The 22,906-nt window shown below is 41.6% G+C and overlaps 1 protein-coding gene across 1 annotated transcript; it reads left to right on the top strand.

Moving 5' to 3' along the window:
• Positions 1-752: 752 nt before the first annotated feature.
• On the top strand, positions 753-2,459 carry ZNF648 (zinc finger protein 648). The gene has a single exon (XM_047077206.1). It carries the CDS (start codon positions 753-755, stop codon positions 2,457-2,459), a length of 1,707 nt encoding a protein of 568 aa, XP_046933162.1.
• The last annotated feature ends 20,447 nt before the right edge of the window (positions 2,460-22,906 follow it).

Raw genomic sequence — 22,906 nt, 5'->3', positions numbered from 1 at the left:
ACCCAGGGTGCATATGTTCACTGCCTCCCCAGCAGCTAGGGGCTCTTTATGGCAAAGGCCTGAGAAGCTCTGTTTAAGCAGGGAGGGGCGGCTGGGTATCTTCTTGGGTACGTCCTGACCCACCTTCCTGACCCACCTGCATTCTCCCAGTGGCTGCTGCTTATCTTTGGAGGACGTGGCCTCACAGCCCGGAGCCTGGGAGGTAGTCCGAGCTGACGCCACCGAGAGATGGCAGACTTGGACACGTGGCAGGGACATCAGGAGCCAGCCTGGTTTTCAGCTTCCCAGGTGGGCCAACAGTTTAAGAAGCCTGAGGAGGCCAAGACCTTGCTTCCTGCCCTGTCTTCTAGTCTTCCCCCGTGCTCATAGAGAAGCCACCTAGCCAGCAGCTGGGGTTTGAGCCCCCTGGACAGGGCAGGGCCCAGCTGGCACTGGGCAAATATCCTGCCCTTGCCATCCCTGACAACATGCTCTCCTGGGGCTTCTGGCAAGTGGACCATTAAAGTGATTAAGGATGGCCGTGTGGGTTTTTCGGGAGGGCCCAGCTCCCCCTTGCCAGTGAGGAGCAACAATGCGCCAAGCACAGCTACCAGCTGGAAAGAGACCTGTAGGGAGAACCTCAGTCCCCGTGGCCATGAAGGTGATGAAGTACTTTCTTTGCGATTTCTCTTCATACCTCCCTTTTTTGCAGGTATCCTGAGCCAAGCAAAGGTTCTGTCTAGGAGGAGCAGGAATAGAAGTGCCTGAACATCATGACACAGGTGGACCCCCAGGACAGGTGGGGCAAGGTGTCTCCTCTTTGCAGCTTGACTGGGGAGGCTCATGACCCCCGGATGCTGAGCATGAGCTTAGAGAGTGAGGATGAGGACGGTGGGGAGGCAGGAGACAAAGGGAGCCCTAGGGGCCATGACCACCAGGCCTGTCCAAGAAGCAGCCCCCAAGTGACTCAAGACAATCCTGACTTGCCATGGGATCATCCATCCAGTGAGGAAGAGAGATTCTCTGGTTCCTTTAGTTCTGGGAGCCCGGGGAAGGAACCGATGGGGGTGCCTCGGAAGAAGGCCAGCTGGGGGAGAGATGGGTCAAAGATCACCCGGACCCAGGACTCCTCTGGGGCAGGCGTAGCTCCGGGGACCGTCCCCAGTGACCCCTCACACAAGTTGTTAGGTCCAGCGCAACCGCTTAGGGACTCACTACCTTCAGGTGCTGACGGAGACTCCACGGAAAACCTGGACGCTGCCTTGGGTGTCCCATCCAGCTTCCCTGATACTGGAAGGTATTTCTGTGCACAGAGGGGTGTAGATACCCCAGACCACTCCTCCCTCATGCGTTTCCCCAAGCCCGGTGGCAGCTGGGACCTCCCCACGCAGGAGACTCGCACACCAGCGCGGGGATCGGCCTCCCCAGCCGGCCTGGCAGCAGCGCTGAAGGCCAAAGCGCGGATGGGCAGGAAGGGCCAGAATCCCGAGGGCACGTGTGAGGGTGGGCAAAGGGAGGCGCACCCCTACAAGTGTCTGCGAGGAGGAAGGGCCTTCCAGAAGTCCGGCAGCCTGCTGAGCCCATCACAGCCCCGAGGCACGAAGCCTTACGCCTGTGAGCTGTGCGGGAAGGCCTACTCCCACCGGGGCACGCTCCAGCAGCACCGGCGCCTGCACACGGGCGAGCGACCCTACCGGTGCCCCTTCTGCGACAAGGCCTACACCTGGTCCTCGGACCACCGCAAGCACATCCGCACCCACACAGGCGAGAAACCCTACCCCTGCCCGGATTGCGGGAAGGCCTTCGTGCGCTCCTCCGACCTGCGCAAACACCAGCGCAACATGCACAGCAACAACAAGCCCTTCCCGTGCGCGGAGTGCGGCCTGACCTTCAACAAGCCGCTGTCGCTGCTGCGCCACCAACGCACGCACCTGGGCGAGAAGCCCTTCCGCTGCCCGGCTTGCGACAGGGAGTTCGCGGTGGCCAGCCGAATGATGGAGCACCAGCGCGTGCATTCGGGCGAGCGGCCCTTCCCCTGCCCCACCTGCGGCAAGTGCTTCACCAAATCCTCCAACCTGATCGAGCACCAGACCCTGCACACCGGCCAGAGGCCCTTCAAGTGCGCGGATTGCGGCGTGGCCTTCGCGCAGCCTTCGCGCCTCGTGCGCCACCAGCGCATCCACACCGGGGAGAGGCCCTTTCCTTGCGCCCAGTGTGGCCAGGCCTTTGCCCGCTCCTCCACCCTGAAGCGGCACCAGCAGATTCACTCTGGGGAGAAGGGCTTCCTCTGCGCCGAGTGCGGCAGGGCCTTCCGCATTGCCTCCGAGCTGGCCCAGCACATTCGGGTGCACAACGGGGAGAGGCCCTATCAGTGTGAGGACTGCGGCCAGGCCTTCACCAGGTCCAATCATCTCCAGCGGCACCGAGCTAAGCACAGTGCCGGCAAGAAGGAGCCCATCCCCTCCTCCTCTGATGAGTGAGGGCTCTGTCAGCTAGCTCTCAGGACGGTGAAGACACTGTCGACCTCATTACCTGGAACCCTCCTCCGTGGGCAAGCCCGTTCACATGGTATTGTCACCTCGCCCCACTGGTCAGCCATTTCTCCCAGCGGGTCGCCGGCCATGGGGTGATCCATTTGATTTGTATGTTTGGTCTCTTTGTGTAAAAACGAACAGGAGGGCTGGTATCCCTGTGTGTGGCTTCATGTCAGTCTTCTGAATCTCAGAGGTCATATTCCATTGGAAAAGGATAAGAAAAAGTAGCAAGAGCTGGTCAAGAGTTGAGTTCCTTGGCTGAGGGATCTCGATGGATTGGGAATTATAGAATTCAATCGTGGGCACTGTGCAAGGCTCCAGAGATAAGTAAAGAAAAAGACTGTCGTGTCCTGCCCTGGAAGCCATATGCAAATACTAAGAAGGCATGAGGGTCTGGGCCTCTTGGGGAGAAAGGTACTTTTCAGTTTTTACATGAATAAAGGAATCCCCAGACGTGGTCTCTGTGAGCAACTCTTCTCAAGCAGCAAAGCCTCCCTGGGGCTAGCTCAGACCCAGCCAGACAGCATATTATTTCACTTTCCTCCCAAATTACTTTACCCTTGGGCAATGAGTCTTGGCTTTGAAGTAGAGAAGGTCTCTATCTTCAAGAGAGGGGAGCTTATGTTCTGTGTTTTGGAACCAGTTATTCTGGTTCCAGAACAACCTTAGCATCTGAAAAACGTCCATTCCTCTTTTCGGTCAAACTCAGTAACTGGATCCAACCTGAGGCTCACCCACAAAATTCACATGTGCCTCCTGTCTGGCCACCTCTTTTCCTGTTCCCACCCTGGGACCTTACCTCCTATGTAATAGAGAGTAATATGCCCATTTACAGACAGATATATAAAATTTCTCCATATGGGCCTGACCATAATTCAAGAAACCTTTTAGATTCATTGAAATCTTTGAGTATCATTAGCTCCAATTTGAAGTAAAAAAATAAAATACCTCTTGCCCAAGTGCCAAGTGTCTGTGTTTCAAAGTCATTAAGACCAGGTTTGGAAACCAAGATGACTCACAATTACTCTGTAATGAGGTTATTTGCAATTTGGATTACCAACAGCCATTCTCCATAATGTATTGATTTTCTGTAGTTTATTTTTATTTTTAAAACATTTTAAAATGTATGATTTATTTTTGGGAGAGAGAGAATGAGGGAGGGACAGAGGGAGGAGGAGACACAGAATCTGAAGCAGACTTCAGGCTCTGAGCTGTCAGCACAGAGCCCGATGTGGCGCTCAAACCTGCAAACTGCAAGATCATGACCTGAGCTGAAGTCAGAGGCTTAACCAACTGAGCCACCCAGGTGCCCAATTTTCTACAGTTTAAGGTCAGTGGTTCTTAGTTCTGGACCTCAACTGTGAAGAATCCATGGCCTCACAGAGTTCCCTTGATGCCTATGGGAAAAGAGCGCTTCCAATCTTACCAAAGTTAAATAAGCTATTCCATAAGAATGTATAGTATATTCCTTTTGTAGCTATCATTAGCATTTTTTTTAAATTGCCACCAAAGGGTGCCAAATCTGAATTTCTCTTGGATTCCATCTTGACACATGGGAGCCAAAGAGAAGGGGTACATGTTGTCATGCCTTGTTTGACAAAGGTAACCTTGGTATAAGAGTTCTGACTGCATGTCTGGAGGTTTTGTGTCTCAATTCCCTTAGATACGTCTGCATGTTCAAACAACAGAGTTGGCCTGGTTCTGGGTCTGACATGACAGCCAGTGGTTGAGTTATTAGTCCATTCCCATTATTTACCAGTGATATGACCTTGGCTTCAACTTCTGTATCTGGCTAATTAGGAAGGACAATAGTGGGGTAATGAAAGTTGGAGTTATCCTGCCAGGAAAGGAAATTAGGTTGAAGTCACAGGTATTAAATTGGTAGATAAGTCATAAAAATCAACCATAACCTCGTGATTATGAACAAAGTAAAGGCTAGTATATTTTTCCTGGGTAATCAATGAAATCTTTGAAGATTGAAGTTATTGTTTTTCTTTGTATTTTTTAAAAGATAATTGTCAGTACAGTTTTAATAGTTAAAAGTTTTAGTTTGCTTCTATAAATTTTTAAGGCATTGTTCCCCAGACCAGTTCATGGAATGGCTGTATAGAAATCACCTGGGCTGTTTGTTAACCATAGAACTTCCTAAATCCTAGCTTGGAATATTGGAACAGGTCTGTAGTGCATCTTGGATTCTAATCTTTTAAGCTTCCTGTGTGTCCTGATGCACAGCCAAGTTGGGACCACTGGTATAATTAATGTGTTGGTAATAATTAAAGTTTATCATCTAGTAAGCAGACAATATGAAAATAAACAGGCTATCAGGATGAGATCACAACAGAATGAAACTAAAAATAGGTTCCAACTGCTAGAACTCCTCCTGACTTGGATATGGAAAACTCAAATTAGCAAGCAGATTTTGATATGGTCCCCTAATCTCATTTCTGCAGATGAGAGGCAGTATCTAGGTATAGGCTTCTGGATGGGCACATCTTTGGGGAGATGGTGAACATCCTTTTTTGTTAATATGCAGAGAAAAGCTAGATTAGCTTGTGCTGGGTATCTTTAGAGCTACATCCTGTGTTTCTGGAATATAAGGGAATATAATATACTGAACAGACTGAAGAGAAGTTCACTAATCCTTCAGTGCTATCATATAATCAAGTCACAATTTAAGGAAAAGTCTCCCAACCATTGTTTTCTCGCACCAGCTGCAAGGGTCATGCTGAATAGGGATTGCAGGGGAAAGCAGGCCCACTACTGTAGCCACAGGTCACTGGGCTGGGCAGTGGCACTCAAGTGGAAGGCAGCGATACAGGCAGTGGAGAAGCCAGTACAGAAGAGAGGCCAACCAGATGCAAAGTGGCTTGGCACAAATTCTTCCCACTAGAGTCTGTCCTTCCAACGTGAAGGCAGTTGGAAGAAGGAAGACCTATGGTTTACTTAAGAATGGATTTGGGAGAACCTGGGTTGGCAGCTAGTAATCATTATTTCCTTAGAAAAGGTGTCAATAACCTGGTCAGGAGAAAGGAATTTGAGTTAAAGGAGTGATGGTTCCTGGAAGGCCCACCAATGTTTTACCTCACTGACTAACAAAACATTCTGTGTCTATGCCATTCACAGAAAAGTACACCAGCAATGAATTTTGACACAGCATTTACTCAAAATTTTATAACCTAAATGCATACACATCAAAAAGCTATATTATCTCTGATATGAAGCCAACAGATCACACGGGAGTTCCAGCTAGGCCTTGACAATTCTTGCAGGGAAGAAAATCATTGTTTAATTGATAGAATACTTGAGCAGATGTCACTGTTAAACCCAGAAATAGGCTGTGAACCACAAATTCAAGGATCCATGAAAATATTGCCAAAGATGGAACAGCAATGTTTCATCAAGCCAGAAAAATGGTATCTTTTTAAAGTTGAGAGGGAAGCTCATCTTTAACATAAGTTGCCCTCTCTCCATTTTGCATAAAATTTTGCCAGAACAGTTAAAAATTTTCCACCATGGTACAATAATAATTTCCTATGTTTTCTTCTTAGCCAATTCCCGCATCCTCAGTCAGAGTTGGCTCAGAGTTTCAATGTCTTAGGAGTGTCAGGCACTCAGTAGAATGGTTCAGTGAATAAATGGAGCCTCTGTAAAACCCAAGCTATAATTAAGATGTAAAGTAAAACATTTCTTCTGTAAAGTAAAGAGGATGTAGAGGAGGCTGAGGACAAGGAGGGAAGCAAGGATCTTCTGTGGTAGTTTAGGTGAAGTTAGGACAAGTGGGGGCTAGTAAATAAGATGAAGAGATGCCCAAGATTTCAGAGATGGAATCAATAAGGTTTGGTGAGGGGCGCCTGGGTGGCGCAGTCGGTTAAGCGTCCGACTTCAGCCAGGTCACGATCTCGCGGTCCACGAGTTCGAGCCCCGCGTCGGGCTCTGGGCTGATGGCTCAGAGCCTGGAGCCTGTTTCCGATTCTGTGTCTCCCTCTCTCTCTGCCCCTCCCCCGTTCATGCTCTGTCTCTCTCTGTCCCAAAAATAAATAAACGTTGAAAAAAAAATTAAAAAAAAAAAAAGGTTTGGTGACAGGAAAATAACAGCTACCATTCAGTGACACTTTTTAGGGGTCTGACACTACATCCATTATCCCAATTAGCCCTTACAACAATCTGTTATGTGAGAACCTTGAAAAATATTCCCACATGAGGTAAATAACAGTGTTCTTTTCTAGGAAAGCAGGTAAGACTAATAGGTCTTGGCTATTGTCTATCAGTATGGTCAAGCAAGGGTCACTAAGATTTATGTGCTCCTTCTCAGAAATAGGTTGCATATCTGCCACCAGGAGAATGTGCTGCAAATCCCCCATTTTTGCTTTAGAAACATGCTTGCTTACATTTTTATTTTCTACCATTGTGGTGGCTTAAAAAATGTACCCACAGAGGTGTCCATCACGGAATGATTGGGTAAAGAAGACATGGTGGACACATACACACACACAATGGAAAACTATTTAGCTATGAGAAAGAAGGACGTCTCCCATTTGTGACAATACAGGTAGACATGGACATTATATGTGCTAAGTGAGATAAGCCAGAGAGAAAGACAAATGCTATATGATATCACTTATATGTGGAATCTAAAAAAGTCAAACATATAGAAGCAGATAGAATAGTGGTTGCCAGATGCTGGGGGTGGGGGAATTGAGGAGATGTTGGTCAAAGGGTACATGCTTTCAGCTATAAGATGAACGAGGCGTGAGGATCTAATGTAAAACATGGTGACTGTAGTTGATAACATTGTACCATATAACTGAAATATTTTAAGAGAGTAGAACTTAAGTATTTTCACCAAAAATAAGAAAAGATGAATATGTGACATGATGGATGTGTTAACTAGAAAGAGAGAACCCTTTCACAGTGTATATGTATATCAAATCACCACAAGGCATACTTTATCTTAGAGTTTTATATGTCAACATACCTCAATAAAGCTGAAATAAAAAAACCCCAAAGAATTAAAAAATTAAATAAAAATAAAAAACATACCCACAAATTCTTTGATACCCTTCCTTTTAAGAAGTGAGCTTAATCTCTCTTCTTTTTTGTGTGGGCTGAACTCAGTGACTTGGTTCTAATCAATGGAATAAGGTGGAAGTGTTGGTGCACAACTTCTGAGGCTAGATCATAAAAAGCATTGTGGCTTCCATAGCTCTCTCTCTCTCTCTCTCCCCCCCCTTGCCCTCCGCCCCACTATTACTTGCTCCGAGGGAAGCCAGCTACCATGTCATGAGCAGCCTTATAAAGAGGGCTTGGTGGTGAAGAAATCTGGAGCAGCCACATTAGTGAGCCTAGAGGGGACCGTTTAGCCCCAGTCAAGAGTTCAGATGACTACAGACCTGGCTACTTGACTGAGACCTCCTAAGAGACCTGAAGCCAGAACTATTTATCTAAGCGGCTCCCAAATTCCTGACCCTTGGAAACACTGAAATAATAAGTGCTTGTTATTTTAAGCTGCTAAGTTTGGTTGGTAATTTGTTAATGCAGCAATAACTAACAAACCATAATACAGAGAATAATTCACTCCTAATGAGTAAGAGAGCAGTCACTAGATGTCATCATGAGCCCTGATTTCTGCCCTAGAAAAATTGACAGATGGGTTGGAACACTTTTCCACTTCCTGTCACCACATTCCCCATGCCCACCCCTAGTCGGTGGTTACTATTGAGGCTGGCAGAGGCCCAAGCTGGTATTCAGGAAACCCCTGTGTCATCTGCCCCATTGCCAAATGAGCCATCCTAACTCTCGGACCCAGCAAAAGGGAAACTCTGGGAAATGGGCAGAAACACTACAGGTAATATCTAGACACCAGCACCACATTTGATATGGAATGATAAGAATCAAACCCTTTTTTAAAAATTATTTCTTATTTTTTAAAATTTACATCCAAATTACTTAGCATATACTGCAACAATGATTTCAGGAGTAGATTCCTTAGTGCCCCTTATCCATTTAGCCCATTTCCCCTCTCACAACCCCTCCAGTAACCCTCAGTTTGTTCTCCGTATTTATGAGTCTCTTCTGTTTTGTCCCCCTCCCTGTTTTTATATTATTTTTGTTTCCCTTCCCTTATGTTCATCTGTTTTGTTTCTTAAAGTCCTCATATGAGTGAAGTCATATGATTTTTGTCTTTCTCTGACTAATTTCACTTAGCATAATACCCTCCAGTTCCAACCACGTAATTGCAAATGGCAAGATTTCATTCTTTTGGATTTCTGAGTAATACTCCAATATATATATATATATATATATATATATATATATATATATATATATGACATCTTCTTTATCCATTCATCCATTGATGGACATTTGGGCTCTTTCCATATTTTGGCTACTATTGATAGTGCTGCTATAAACATGGGGGTGCATGTGTCCCTTTGAAACAGTACCCTTGTATCCCGTGGATAAATGCCTAGTAGTGCAATTGCTGGGTTGTAGGTGTTTTTAGTTCTATTTTTAGTTTTTTGAGGAACCTCCATACTGTTTCCCAGAGTGGCTGCACTAGCTTGCATTCCTACCAACAATGCTTCTTTCTCCGCTTCCTCTTTCTCCACATCCTCGCCAACATCTGTTGTTGCCTGAGTAGTTGTTAATGTTAGCCACTCTGACAGGTGTAAGGTGGTATCTCATTGTGGTTTTGATTTGGATTTCCCTGATGATGAGTGATGTGGAGCATTTTTTCATGGTGTTGGTTGGCCATCTGGATATCTTCTTTGGAGAAGTGTCTATTCATGTCTTTTGCCCATGTCTTCACTGGATTATTTGTTTTTTGGGTGTTGAGTTTGATAAGTTCTTTATAGATTTTGGATACTAACCCTTTATCTGATATGTCATTTGCAAATATCTTCTCCCATTCTGTTGGTTGCCTTTTAGTTTTGCTGATTGTTTCCTTCGCTGTGCAGACGCTTTTTATTTTGATGAGATCCCAGTAGTTCATTTTTGCTTTTGTTTCCCTTGCCTCTGGAGACGTGTTGAGTAAGAAGTTGCTATGGCCAAGATCAAAGAGGCTTTTGCCTGCTTTCTCCTCGAGGATTTTGATGGTTTCCTGTCTTACATTGAGGTCTTTCATCCATTTTGAGTTTATTTTTGTGTATGGTGTAAGAAAGTGGTCCAGGTTCATTCTTCTGCATGTCGCTGTCCAGTTTCCCCAGCACCACTTGCTGAAGAGACTGTCTTTATTCCATTGGATATCTTTCCTGCTTTGTCAAAGATTAGTTGGCCATACATTTTTGGGTCCATTTCTGGGTTCTCTATTCTGTTGCATAGATCTGAGTGTCTGTTCTTGTGCCAGTACCATACTGTCTTGATGATTACAGCTTTGTAGTATAACTTTAAGTCTGGGATTGTGATGCCTCCTGCTCTGGTTTTCTTTTTCAAGATTGCTTTGGCTATTCAGGGTCTTTTCTGATTCCATACAAATTTTCAGATTATTGTTCTAGCTCTGTGAAGAACCCTGGTGTTATTTTGATAGGGATTGCATTGAATATGTAGATTGCTTTGGGTAGTATTGACATTTTAACAATATTTGTTCTTCCTATCCAGCAGCATGGAATCTTTTTCCATTTTTTTGTTTCTTCAATTTCTTTCATAAGCTTTCTATAGTTTTCAGTTTATAGATTTTCCCTTCTTTGGTTAGATTTATTCCTAGGTATTTTATTTTTTTTGTGCAACTGTAAATGGGATCCATTCCTTGATTTCTCTTTCTGTTGCTTCATTGTTGGTGTATAGGAAGGCAACCGATTTCTGTGCGTTGATTTTATATCCTGCAACTTTGCTGAATTCATGAATCAATTCTAGAAGTTTTTTGGTGGAATCTTTTAGGTTTTCCATATAGAGTATCGTGTCATCTGTGAAGAGTGAACGTTTGACCTCCTCCTGGCTGATTTGGATGCCTTTTATTTTTTTGTGTTGTCTGATTGCAGAGGCTAAGACTTCCAATACTATGTTGAATAACAGTGGTGAGAGTGGACATCCCTGTATTTTTCCTGACCCTAGGGGGAAAGCTCTCAGTTTTTCCCCGTTGAGGATGATATTAGTGTTGGGTCGTTCATATATGGCTTTTATGATCTCAAGGTATGCTCCTTCTATCCCTACTTTCTTGAGGGTTTTTATTAAGAAAGGATGCTGTATTTTGTCAAATGCTTTCTCTGCATCTATTGAGAGGATCATGTGGTTCTTGTCCTTTCTTTTATTGATGTGATGGATCATGTTAATTGTTTTGTGGATATTGAACCAGCTCTGCATCCCAGGTATAAATCCCACTTGGTCGTGGTGAATAATTTTTTTAATGTATTGTTGGAGCCAGTTGGCTAATATCTTGTTGAGGATTTTTGCATCCATGTTCATCAGGGAAATTGGTCTATAGTTCTCCTTTTAATGTGGTCTCTGTCTGGTTTTGGAATCAAGGTAATGCTGGCTTCATAGAAAGAGTTTGGAAGTTTTCCTTCCATTTCTATTTTTTGGGACAGCTTCAAGAGAATAGGTGTTAACTCTTCCTTAAATGTTCGGTAGAATTCCCCTGGAAAGCCATCTAGCTCTGGACTCTTGTTTTTTTTGGCAGATTTTTGATTACTAATTCGTTTTCCTTACTGGTTATCAGTCTGTTCAAACTTTCTATTCCTTCCTGTTTCAGTTTTGGTAGTGTATATGTTTCTAGGAATTTGTCCATTTCTTCCAGATTGCCCATCTTATTGGCATATAATTGCTAATTGCTCATAATAATCTCTTATTGTTGTTTTTATTTCTGCTGTGTTGGCTGTGATCTCTCCTCTGTCATTCTTGATTTTATTTAGGTGGGTCCTTTACTTTTTCTTTTTGATCAAACTGGCTAGTGGCTTATCAATTTTGTTAATTATTTCAAAGAACCAGCTTCTGGTTTCATTGATCTGTTCTACTTTTTTTTGGTTTTGATAGCATTAATTTCTGCTCTAATCTTTATTATTTCCTGTCTTCTGCTGGTTTGGGGTTTTATTTGCTGTTCTTTTTCCAGCTCCTTAAGGCATGAGGTTAGGTTGTGTATCTGAGATTTTTCTTCTTTAGGAAGGCCTGTATTGCTATATACTTTTCTCTTATGACCGCCTTTGCTGCGTCCCAGAGGTTTTGGGTTGTGGTGTTATCATTTTCACTGATTTCCATACACTTTTTAATTTCCTCTTTAACTGCTTGGTTATCCCATTCATTCCTTGGTAGGATGTTCTTCAGTCTCCAAGTGTTTGTTACCTTTCCAAATATTTTCTTGGGGTTGATTTCGAGTTTCGTAGCATTGTGGTCTGAAAATATGCATGGTATGATCTCAATCCTTTTGTACTTATTTAGGGCTGATTTGTGTCCCAGTATATGGTCTATTCTGGAGAACGTTCCATGTGCACTGGAGAAGAATGTATATTCTGCTGCTTTAGGATAAAATGTTCTGAATATATCTGTTAAGTCCATCTGGTCCAGTGTGTCATTCAGAGCCATTGTTTTCTTGTTGATTTTTTGATTAGATGATCTGTCCATTGCTGTGAGTGGGGTGTTGAAGTCTCCTACTATTATGGTATTACTATCGATGAGTTTCTTTATGTTTGTGATTAATTGATTTATATATTTGGGTGCTGCTACATTTGGTGCATGAATGTTTACAATTGTTAGGTCTTCTTGGTGGATAGACCCCTTGATTATGATATAATGCCCTTCTGCATCTCTTGATACAGTCTTTATTTTAAAGTCTAAATTGTCTGATATAAGTATGGCTACTCCGGCTTTCTTTTGTTGACCATTAGCACGATAGATGGTTCCCCATCCCCTTATTTTCAATCTGAAGGTGTCTTTAGGTCTAAAGTGGGTCTCTTGTAAACAGCATATAGATGTATCTTGTTTTCTTATCCATTCAGTTACCCTATGTCTTTTGATTGGAGCATTGAATCCATTGACATTTAGAGTGAGTACTGAAAGATATGAATTTATTGCCATTATGATGCTTGTAGAGTTGGAGTTTCTGGTGGTGTTCTCTGGTCCTTTCTAATCTTTGTTGCTTTTGATATATATATCATTTATAATATATAACTTATATATATAATTTATATAATATATATATTATATATATATATTTTTTTCCATCTTTTCTCCCCTCAGAGAGTCCCCCTTAAAATTTCTTGCAGGGCTGGTTTAGTGGTCACAAACTCCTTTAATTTTTGTTTGTCTGGGAAGCTTTTTATTTCTCCTTCTATTTTGAATGACAGCCTTGCTGGATAAAGAATTCTTGGCTGCATGTTTTTCTGATTCAGCACACTGAATATATCCTGCCACTCCTTTCTGGCCTGCCAAGTTTCTGTGGATAGGACTGCTGCAAACCTGATCTGTCTTCCCTTGTAGGTTAGGGACTTTTTTTTCCCTTGCTGCTTTCATGATTCTCTCCTTGCCTGAGTATTTTGTGAACTTGACTATGATATGCCTTGTTGATGGTTGGTTTTTGTTGAATCAAATGGGGTCTTCTGTGCTTCTTGGATTTTGATGTCTGTGTCTTTCCCAGGTTAGGAAAGTTTTGTGCTATGATTTGCTCATATAACCCTTCTACCCCTATTTATCTCTCTTCCTCTTATGGGACTACTATGATTCTGATGTTCTTCCTTTTTAATGAGTCACTGATTTCTCTAATTCTTAAATTGTACTCTTTTGCCTTAATCTCCCTCTTTTTTTCCTGCTTCATTATTCTCTATAAGTTTGTCCTCTATATCACTGATTCTCTGTTCTGCCTCATCCATCCTTGCCGCTGCTGCATCCATCCATGATTGCAGCTCAGTTATGGCATTTTAAATTTTATTCTATTTTTTACTTCTTTTATCTCTGCAGAAAGGGATTCTAATCTATTTTTGACTCCAGCTAGTATTCTTATTATCGTGGTTCTAAATTCTGGTTCAGACATCTTGCTGTATCTGTGTCGGTTAAATCCCTGGCTGTCGTTTCTTCGTGCTCTTTCTTTTGGGGTGAATTCCTTCATTTTGTCATTTTGAAGGGAGAAAAGGAATTAATGAGGCAGAAAAATTAAAATTAAAAAATAAAATTAAAAAATATTAAAATTAAAAAATTAAACACACACACACAAAAATCAAATAAATGATGCTAAATCCTAGGTGTGTTTTGGTCTGGGCATTGAAAGTGGTTTGACAGATTAGAGAAAAAAAGGGGGGGAAGAAAAGAAAAAAAAAGAAATCATTTGAGAATTTGAAAAAATGAATACACTGAAGCAGACTAAAATGAGATGATGGGAGTAAAATAGAATTTGAAAAAATATACACAAAAGTAAAGAATATAGTAGAAAAAAATTAAAGAAAAATATCTTTAATAAAAATTAAAAATAAAAATGAATTTTTTCTCTTTATGTATTCAAGAAAAAAAAGAAATGAAAAAGAGAAAAAAGAAAAAGAAAAAAGAAAAAAAAGGAAATCGTTTGAAAATTTTAAAAAGTGAATACATTGTAGTAGACTAAAATAAAATGATGGAAGTAAAATAGAATTTGAAAAAATTTACATGAAAGCAAAAAAAAAACTAAAAAAGTAAAGAAAAATGTTTTTAATAGTTGAAAGTAAACGTGAAGTTTTTCTCTTTCTGCATTCAAGAAAAAGAAAAGAAACAAAAAAGAGAGAAAAAGAAAAAAAGGAAATCGTTTGAAAATTTGAAAAGGGGAATACACTGAAGTAGGCTAAAATAAAATGATGGAAGTAAAATAGAATTTTAAAAAATTTACACAAAAGTAAAGAATATAGTAATACAAATTAAAGAAAATATTTTTAATAAAAATTGAAAATAAAAATGAATTTTTTCTCCTTCTGTATTCAAGAAAAAGAAAAGAAGTGTAAAAGGAAAAAAAGAAAGAAAATTGAATAGATGGACCTGCTAACAGATTGAAGTAGGACTGAAATTACTTCATTTTCCCCTAGAAGTCAGACTATGAAGCGCTTTTTGGTCCATAAACTAAGCAGGTGGTGAGACTTGTGTTTTTGAAGAACGAGGTTGGCCCAGTTGGGCAGGGCTCAGTGTAACAGCTCAGCTCCCCACTAGATGGCACTACTAGCCTACTGGGGTGGATCGTTGTGGCACTCGTAAGTGCATACGCACCTGTGCAGGAGCGGTGAAAATGGCACCAGCCAGTTACCCAGGCTGTTCTCCCGAATCAGCAGTCATGCACCCGTCCTCGGTCTTCAGCTCTCGTCCACTCCCCGCTTCTTCACTCTCCGTGACCAGGCCCCAGGCAGCACCTCTCTTCCGAGTTCTGTCTCAGATGCGGCTGTTTTCCCCGGCCCCTTACTTCTGAAGGACTGCGGCTTTGACCCCTTCCGCCCCTCTGTGGGAGGGTCTCACAGAGCAATGGCCAAATGCTGGCTGCACCCAGGAACGCTTGCTGGACCCTGCTGCTGCTGCCTCAAGACTGCGGCCGGGTGCCACCCGCCCCAGAAAACGTTCACAAGATAGTGTAGCAGCAGCGTTTCAGGGATTATGGAAAATCACAACACACATCTGGTATCAGAGTTCACTCTTAATGACCTTGTTCCAGCACCAGTGAACGTGGCCATTTTCTGGGGTCTGCTGGGACCAGGTGGCTTCAACAGTCTCTACCAAATGTCCTTCCAGCAGTGGAACCGCTTTTCCCCGTGTGGCCTGAGAACCTCCTGGACCCCACTCTGCTTCTGGGGATTCGCCCTTCCCACCAGAGCACCGCCAGGTATCGAGCTGCAGACTTTGTGCTCCCCTTGTTTACAGTCTTATTGGAACTTAAACCCTCTCCTTTCTCCCTTTTTAGCTTAGTCCCTGCGGCTGTTTCCAATTTTCCACTTTCTCTCCAGTTGTTTTTGGGGAGGGGTGCTTTTCCCGTATTCTCCCCCACCCCCAGTCTCTGTCCTCTCTCCGCTCGCAAAAACACCTCCCTTCCTGCTCCTTTTCATTCTCCAAGTTCACCTCTCCGCACCGCTTACCTGCTGAATTCTGTGGTTCAGGTTGTGCAGATTGTTGTGTTAATCCTCCAATCAGTTTTCTAGGTGTGTAGGATGGTTTAGTGTTGGTCTGGCTGTATTTCATGGATGCGAGACCACACAAAACAATGAAACCCTTTTGATTACCTTTTTTGGGGGAATACTGCAATTCCTAATCCATGGAGAAAAATGAACTAAAACATGGTCTTCCCTAGTAAGTGGAGAAATCTCTAATTCTGTAGCATCTACAACACAGTCCTAGGAAGGTAGTGTTGTTATCCCCACTTTTCAGATAAGAGAACAAAGTTGTGGAAAGCATAAGCAATGTATCCAAGATTCCCTAGCTAGTAAGCATAGAAGCAGAACATCTGTTCAGATCTGCCTAGCTGTACTGCCTCCACCTCAAAGTGGGGGCAGAGTGTGGAACTAAGGCCAAACCCAGCTTCCTCCCTTGGCTCACTGGGAAGTTAGTGCTCCTTCTGCTATAAATACTGTCTCTTCGCCTAAACCCTATTTGTTCCCACTGCGCTGCCCTCAGCCTTCTGCAGTTGGCAGTTCCCCATTTCTCCTTTTCACTCTCACCTTTGAATTCCTGTCTTTAAGGACCAAGGGGGCCAATGAGGGAGAGGAGTTGAATGAGAGGGTAATGTAGATGCATATGTGAGGCAACTGAAGCCCCTATTTGGTCCTCCTCAATTCACGTTCCTGAAAGGAAAGTGGTAGGAAATAAATACATAGATACCTAGTTTTTCCATTTTGAGACTGCAAAAGGTGTATCCTAAAAAAAGGGACTTTAGGCATCAATGGAGGGGGATAGTTGGGAGAGGCACCTCCCTGATACTTCTGCAATCATAAGACGTACATCTGGAAACATATGTTTAATAATTCTCCATCAGCCTGGGATTTGTATAACTCTAAACAGACAACACAGAAATGCAGTCGGTATGCATCTATCTTCCCCCATATAATTAGGTCCACAATCATAACGCCTGGATGTCTGCATATGTGTGTGTGAGCCACTTGTATTAGTTTCCTCTGGCTATGTAACAAAGTACCATAACCTAAGTATCTCACAACAACAGAAATTTATTTTCTCAGTGTTTTGGAAGCCAGAAGTCTGCAATCAGTATCACTGGGCTAAAATCAAGATGTGGGCAGGGCCAAGCTCCCTCCAGAAGCTCTAGGGGAGACTCGGTTCCTTGTCTCTTCCGGCTTCTGGTGGCTGCCAGCATCCCTTGTCTTGTGGCTGTATCATTCCAGTCTCTTGTCTCCATGTTCGTACTGTCTTCTTTTCTGTCTGTGTCAAATCTCTCTGTGCCTGTCTCCTGTAAGGACACTATGATGGCATTTAGAGTTCACCCACACAATCCAGGAAATCTCTCCATCTCAAAACCCTTTATTGCATCTGCCAACCCACCTGCCCCCTTTTTTTAAGAGGTAACATTTACAGGTTCCAAGGATTAGCATCAGCAAGTACTATCTCCAGACACTGCTGGTGGCTGTTGTTCAGTTTACCATACTACTGTGAAACAAATAGTATCCGGACCCTCTTGCAACCATGAATATTAAATGATAATCACTTATGTCACTTCAGGTAGCTGAAAGCACAGTGGAAATAGAATTCATCCTGTCACTTAAGCAAAGAAATTTTGGAACTGCACTGGACCTTAGAAATCACTATTTTGCAAGCGAGGAAGCTGGAAATTGCACAGCCCCTAATGGCAGCCCAGAGCTCTTTCCATTCTACTAGATCTTCTTTTTCATTTTTATGTGATTTGATTTCTATCTGTTACACTTGCTAAAGATCATCACTTTAATGGGATCTATTAATTTCAGAAATTATGGTAGACTTAAATAATGCTTAGAACAGATATTACAATGGAAATGTTTATATTTTCTTTTTATCCTGATAAAATGGCTTTAAGAGTACATTTAAAATTCTCAACTCAGAGCCATTTCTGTCTTCTAAGCCATTCATAATTCCCCTTTCCATTTCAATGAAACTATTTACCTATGCTTTCAAGTTGTTCCATCACCATATTGCTTATTTTAGCTTGTTTTCTACCATCACCAGTTATTAACTGCGTAAAGATGTAAAGCAAAAACAAGTTTGCAATTTTAGCATGCAAGTTTCATCAAAATTTCAAAAAATCTTAAAACATACATCATGCAAAAGAAGTTAATGCCAATACAATCATAAATGTAAAAGAAGACATTCATTAGAAGAATATTAAAGATGGTGCTTTCGTAATGATACATCAGTTCTGAGAGAATTCATAAAGAACAAAAGACAACGATGAAATCAGAGTGAATGAGGCTGAAAGTCACTCCATAAATTTTGTAAAGTAGTTCTGAACCTTTTCTTGAATCACAGGCTCCTTGAGAATCCAATAAGATATGAATCCTATCAAAATAACCCACATCACTGATGTTTTCCTTTGGACTTCAGGAGACCATAGACTTTGTAAAGCCCAACAATTGGCTTGAATTTAAGAATCTGTATTAGATTGATTCCATTTCCAAATGTGTGTCCAGCACCCTAACCCAGGAGCTTAAGTCAGTTACAATAGGAAAGGACCATAACAGACTTACAAAGTAAGCTCAACCAAATATTCTCTTTTTGATGATTTTTAAAAAGGAAAAAAAAAAACAGAAGATGACTAAGACAACACATACTCCTAAGGGGTGAGTGGATTTCTTAAAATACATAAGTGAACCCACTACTTACTAATATGGGAAGTTCACTACTAATATGGGTCATATTCTCTCTCAAAAGGTAACATTACTCCTGGAATACATAAAATTTGTACCTGTAGTTTGAAGTTCATCCAAATAAATACTGTCAAAAATTTTAAGAAAATATTTTATTTTGGAAAAAAATGCAACAATTAATGGCAAAAATAAACCAAATTACCAAGATACTGAAGGAAAGAGACTACATTTGCATCCCAAACAGCATGCAAACAGCAGAGAGATTACTATAATGGAAAACTCCAGTTACAGACTAGTCCTGAAAGTACCAAGCAAGACACCAAATTATGAAAAGGGCCAGGCTTCTTGATAAGGAGTCTGCTAACTGTAAAAACTCAATTCTCACTCATTAATAACAGTGTTCTCTGCACCTGAAAATACCTACTTTACTCCTGCTAGAAATGACCATAGCATTTCCAAGGGGAAAATAAACCGCATTCTTAGATTTATTTTGAGCCATCCATGAAGGGACAGAGTCTGGGAAAAAAGTCTGGCCTAAGTTAGCGACCATATTAGAAACCTTGATTTAGTTAATAGATCTTAATGGAGATAAAAACAAAAGGTGATAATAAACTTATCTGTCCCTGCCACCAGGATTCATCCACTTAGGAAGCTGTTCCTGCCTCCTCAGAGCACTGACTCAGTGAAAGAATGGCCACAACAAGCACAGGAATATGGTTTCTCTCCACTAGGAATCCGCTGATGGGGCCAAAGGTATGCCAGCCTCGTGAAGGTCCCTCCACACTCATCACAGTAGAGGGAGTGCTCTCCAGAGTGTGTTTGCTGGTGTCTTTTTTTTTTAATGTTTATTCATTGATTTTGGGAGAGACAGAGAGAGAGAGAGAGAGAGAGAGAGAGAGAGAGAGAGAGAATCCCAAGCAGACTCCACACTGTCGGTGCAGAGCCTGACGTGGGGCTTGATCTCAACTGTCAGATTATGACCTGAACCAAAATCAAGAGTTGGACGCGTAACTGACTGAGCTGCCCAGGTGCTCCTGTTGGTGACTTTTTAACCTGACCAAATGAACAAAGGCCATTCTTGGCACTTGTATGGCTTGACCTGTCGATGGATCATGTTTGGATAGAGGGTTTAGATATGTTTAGATAGAAGGTTTGGTTTGCAAAATCACTGCAACAAACAGGACAAATGTATAATTTGGAGTCCTCTTTTCCTGTATTTCACCCATCTGAACTGTGATGGTTCTGATGCAGTGTAGCAGGACTTTTTCAAGACACCATTTCCCACAGCCATATTAGCACACGCCATGTTGTGTACATTACACCATTGCCTCCACACATCTGTGAAGATGAAACCTTTATCACATTCAGGGCACTTATAGGCTGGTCCCTAGAATGAATCAACTTGTGCAGGTGTAGGTTGGCAGCCCGCGAGGGTTCCTGGCTACAAGAGGGGGCAGCAATAGGAATGTCCCACTACATGATTCTTTATGTGCTCCCAAAGTCCTGAAAAGATTTCCTGCAGTTCTTACGTTGCTAAGAGCAATATTTTCCAGAGATTGGTTCTAGGTTTTCATCAGATGAATCAATATGGATAATATTTTCATCATCCTCCGCAGGATTTTCTGAAGTTCTTCCGAGTGCCCAGAGGATGGTGGTTCTAAGTCCCCATGCTATAAGTCAGACTGGGAACCACAAGTGACAGAGGCTCCTACAGTGGTTTCCCTTTGTGAGTGGTAGTCAGTTTCATCAGTTTCCTGAGTTCCACCGGAAGCACTTGCCTACCTGAGGGATCCGCAGAGAGACAGCCAATCTTGGAAAGTGGCAAAGACTCTGCTTGAACTTCCAGATGGAGGCTGGATTTCTGGTGCATCTTCTGCTGGCTCAGGATGTATTCCTCTGAATATGATTTCTCTGTGTCCTGGGCATCTCTTAACTGCCATGCTACCTCCATATCCATCCTGGGGCCACTGGGCAGCTATTCTTGGCTTTTTATTGAAGTTCTGGTTCTCTGGTCTTACATACTTTCTGAACAGATTTGATACAGCTTCATTTTATCTTTTAAAAATTCTAAGGCAAAAAAGGATAACTTTTATTCACAGAAATAGTTAAAATTTACTCTTGGAACTATAAAATTATTTCTGTTTTTCTAAACAGTTAAAATAGTTTCTAATTCTACAAAGAATTAGAAAAATGATTGCCTGACTTTCAGTCAAGATGGTTCTGTGAATTTACAATTTAACCACCACTCCCAAAATACATGGCAACGCAATGATAAATAAAATATAAGAAAGGAAGAACAATTAAAATACAGCTGTGCTCAGAAGCTAGATTAAAATACTCATGGACCATAACTGAATAGAAACAATGCAGTAATTGGGGCTAATAAAGTACACTTGTTGGGTTCTGGGTCAGAGAATTGGCTGATGTGGCTGGGAGTCTAATTCTCAACTTATGTATAAGTGAAGTAAATAGTGGAGCCGGGCTGGAAGAAAATGTGATCCCAACCTGTGAGATGGCTTATCTAAAGCTTCGTACCTAGAATAGCAGATAGAACCAGATACAGCCTCTCAACAAGGATGTAGTCAAGATAGAAATAAATAAATAATATAGAAAACAAACAACTAAAGAATCAAAACCAGAAGCTGGTCCTTTGAATGCACTAATCAAAAAGAGAAAACACTAGTAACTGATAAAGGGAAAAGGAGGGAGAACACAAAAATATTAGAAATTAAAAGGACAAAATTGTATTTACAGTAGAAAACTTGAAAACTAGAATAGAATAAACATTTCAATAAATTAAATTTGCCCACAAGTTTAAAAACTTAAATGAAATGGAAAACTTTCCATAAGACTATATATACATCATCAAAGTGGCATCAAAAAGCTAAAAATTTAAATAAGGCAATAACCAGTAAAAAAAAAAATCTATTGCTGAAAATCTTCTTTTCCTCTAAACCTAAAAAAACCAAAAAACAAAAAACCACAAACCTTAGGCTTATGTGGTTTTAAACTAAATTCACTGATGGGCATTAAGGAGGGCACTTGTTGGGATGAGCACTGGGTGTTGTATGTAAGCGATGAATCACGGGAATCTACCCCCAAAACCAAGAGCACACTGTATACACTGTATGTTAGCCAGCTTGACAATAAATTATATTTTAAAAAATTTAAAAATAAACGAAATTCACTGAATCTTCAAAGAACACAATCCTTTTCTAATATAAGCCACCCTAGAAAAGAACAAAGAGAGAAGGGAACTTTATAACAAGACTGGATTAGGACAACAAAAAGAAAATTATGGCCATATCTCACTTATAAATGTAAATACAAAAATCCTAAGTAAATATTAGCATATCAAATCCAGCATGAAAAAGGAAAATCCAAAAGTCAACAAATGAACAATCAAAACCAAATACATCATGCAAGTGGCATGACTTCATTATTTTTTATGGCTGAAAATATTTCATTATATCTATCTATCTATCTATCTATCTATCTTCTTTATCCTTTCATCAGTTGATGGACACCTGAGATGCTTCTGTATCGTGGCTATTGTAAATAATGCTGCTATATACATAGGGGTCAACTTATCCCTTTGAATGAGTGTTTTTGTATTCTCTAGGTAAATGCCAAATAGTGCAATTGCTAGGTCACAGGGTAGTTCTATTTCTAGCTTTTTGAAGAATCTCCACACTGTTTTCCAGAATGATTGCACCAGTTTGCATTTCCACCAATAGTTCATGTAGTTTCCTTTTTCTCCACATCCTCGCCAACGCCTGTTGTTTCTTGTGTTTTTGATTTTAGCCATTCTGACAGGTGTTAGGTGGTATCTCATTGTAGTTTTGATTTGTATTTCCCTGATGACAAGTGATGATGCACTTGTTGTGACCAGCTCAGAGTGTTGAATGGAAGTGTGACATCACTATATTGTGCACCCGAAACTAGTATAACACTGTATGTGAACTAACTGGAATTAAAATAAAACTTAAAAAAATACAACAAAATCACACACACACACACACAGAAACCAAACCCCCAAAATAAAAAACACATCATGACCGAGAAGGGCTTAACCCACCCCTCCCCCAAAAAAGATGTTTCAACATCAAGACATTTTATTGAAGTAATTAGCCACATTAACTGATTAAACTGAAAGAAATGTAGGATCATCTTAACAGATATGATGGAAAGCATATTCAATAAAATACACTAGAAATTCATGATAGAAGCTCTTAGAAACTATGAAATAAAAAGATACTTTGAAATTCCTTGAAAATAGCTTAAGACAAGGACCAAAGTACTAAGTGCTTTATTTGGGAGATGACCCCAGGAAGCAGCGGTGAGGTTTCAGGAGAATGACACAAGCAAGGAAAGTAAGTCAATATAAGGGTGTGTTTTAAAGACTGCTGTTATAAGCAGCAAGGTCTCAATATTTATATCACTGAGGCCCCGAGGAGCATGAAAGGAGTGGTCCATCAGACAAAGGAAAGGCTAGGAGCTGGGGCATCTATCTATGAGCTCCCATTCACAATTGACTGAGGGGCGACCCCAGGGGCATTAACACTCCTAGCCCAGCACTTCTAGAATGTACAGCCCACAAGGACTGAGTGGGCTCCTGTGGTTTCTGGAAAGGCCCGCAGAGAGGCCATAAAGGGGAAAAAAGTCACCAGAGACACACGG

Source organism: Lynx rufus, unplaced genomic scaffold (assembly GCF_022079265.1).
Source record: "Lynx rufus isolate CCGP_SWC_20201006 ecotype Redwood Valley unplaced genomic scaffold, mLynRuf1.p SCAF_15, whole genome shotgun sequence".
Classification (NCBI taxonomy): domain Eukaryota; kingdom Metazoa; phylum Chordata; class Mammalia; order Carnivora; family Felidae; genus Lynx; species Lynx rufus.
The sequence above is the reverse complement of the archived record's forward strand: the minus strand, read 5'-3'. Positions and strand labels throughout refer to the sequence as shown.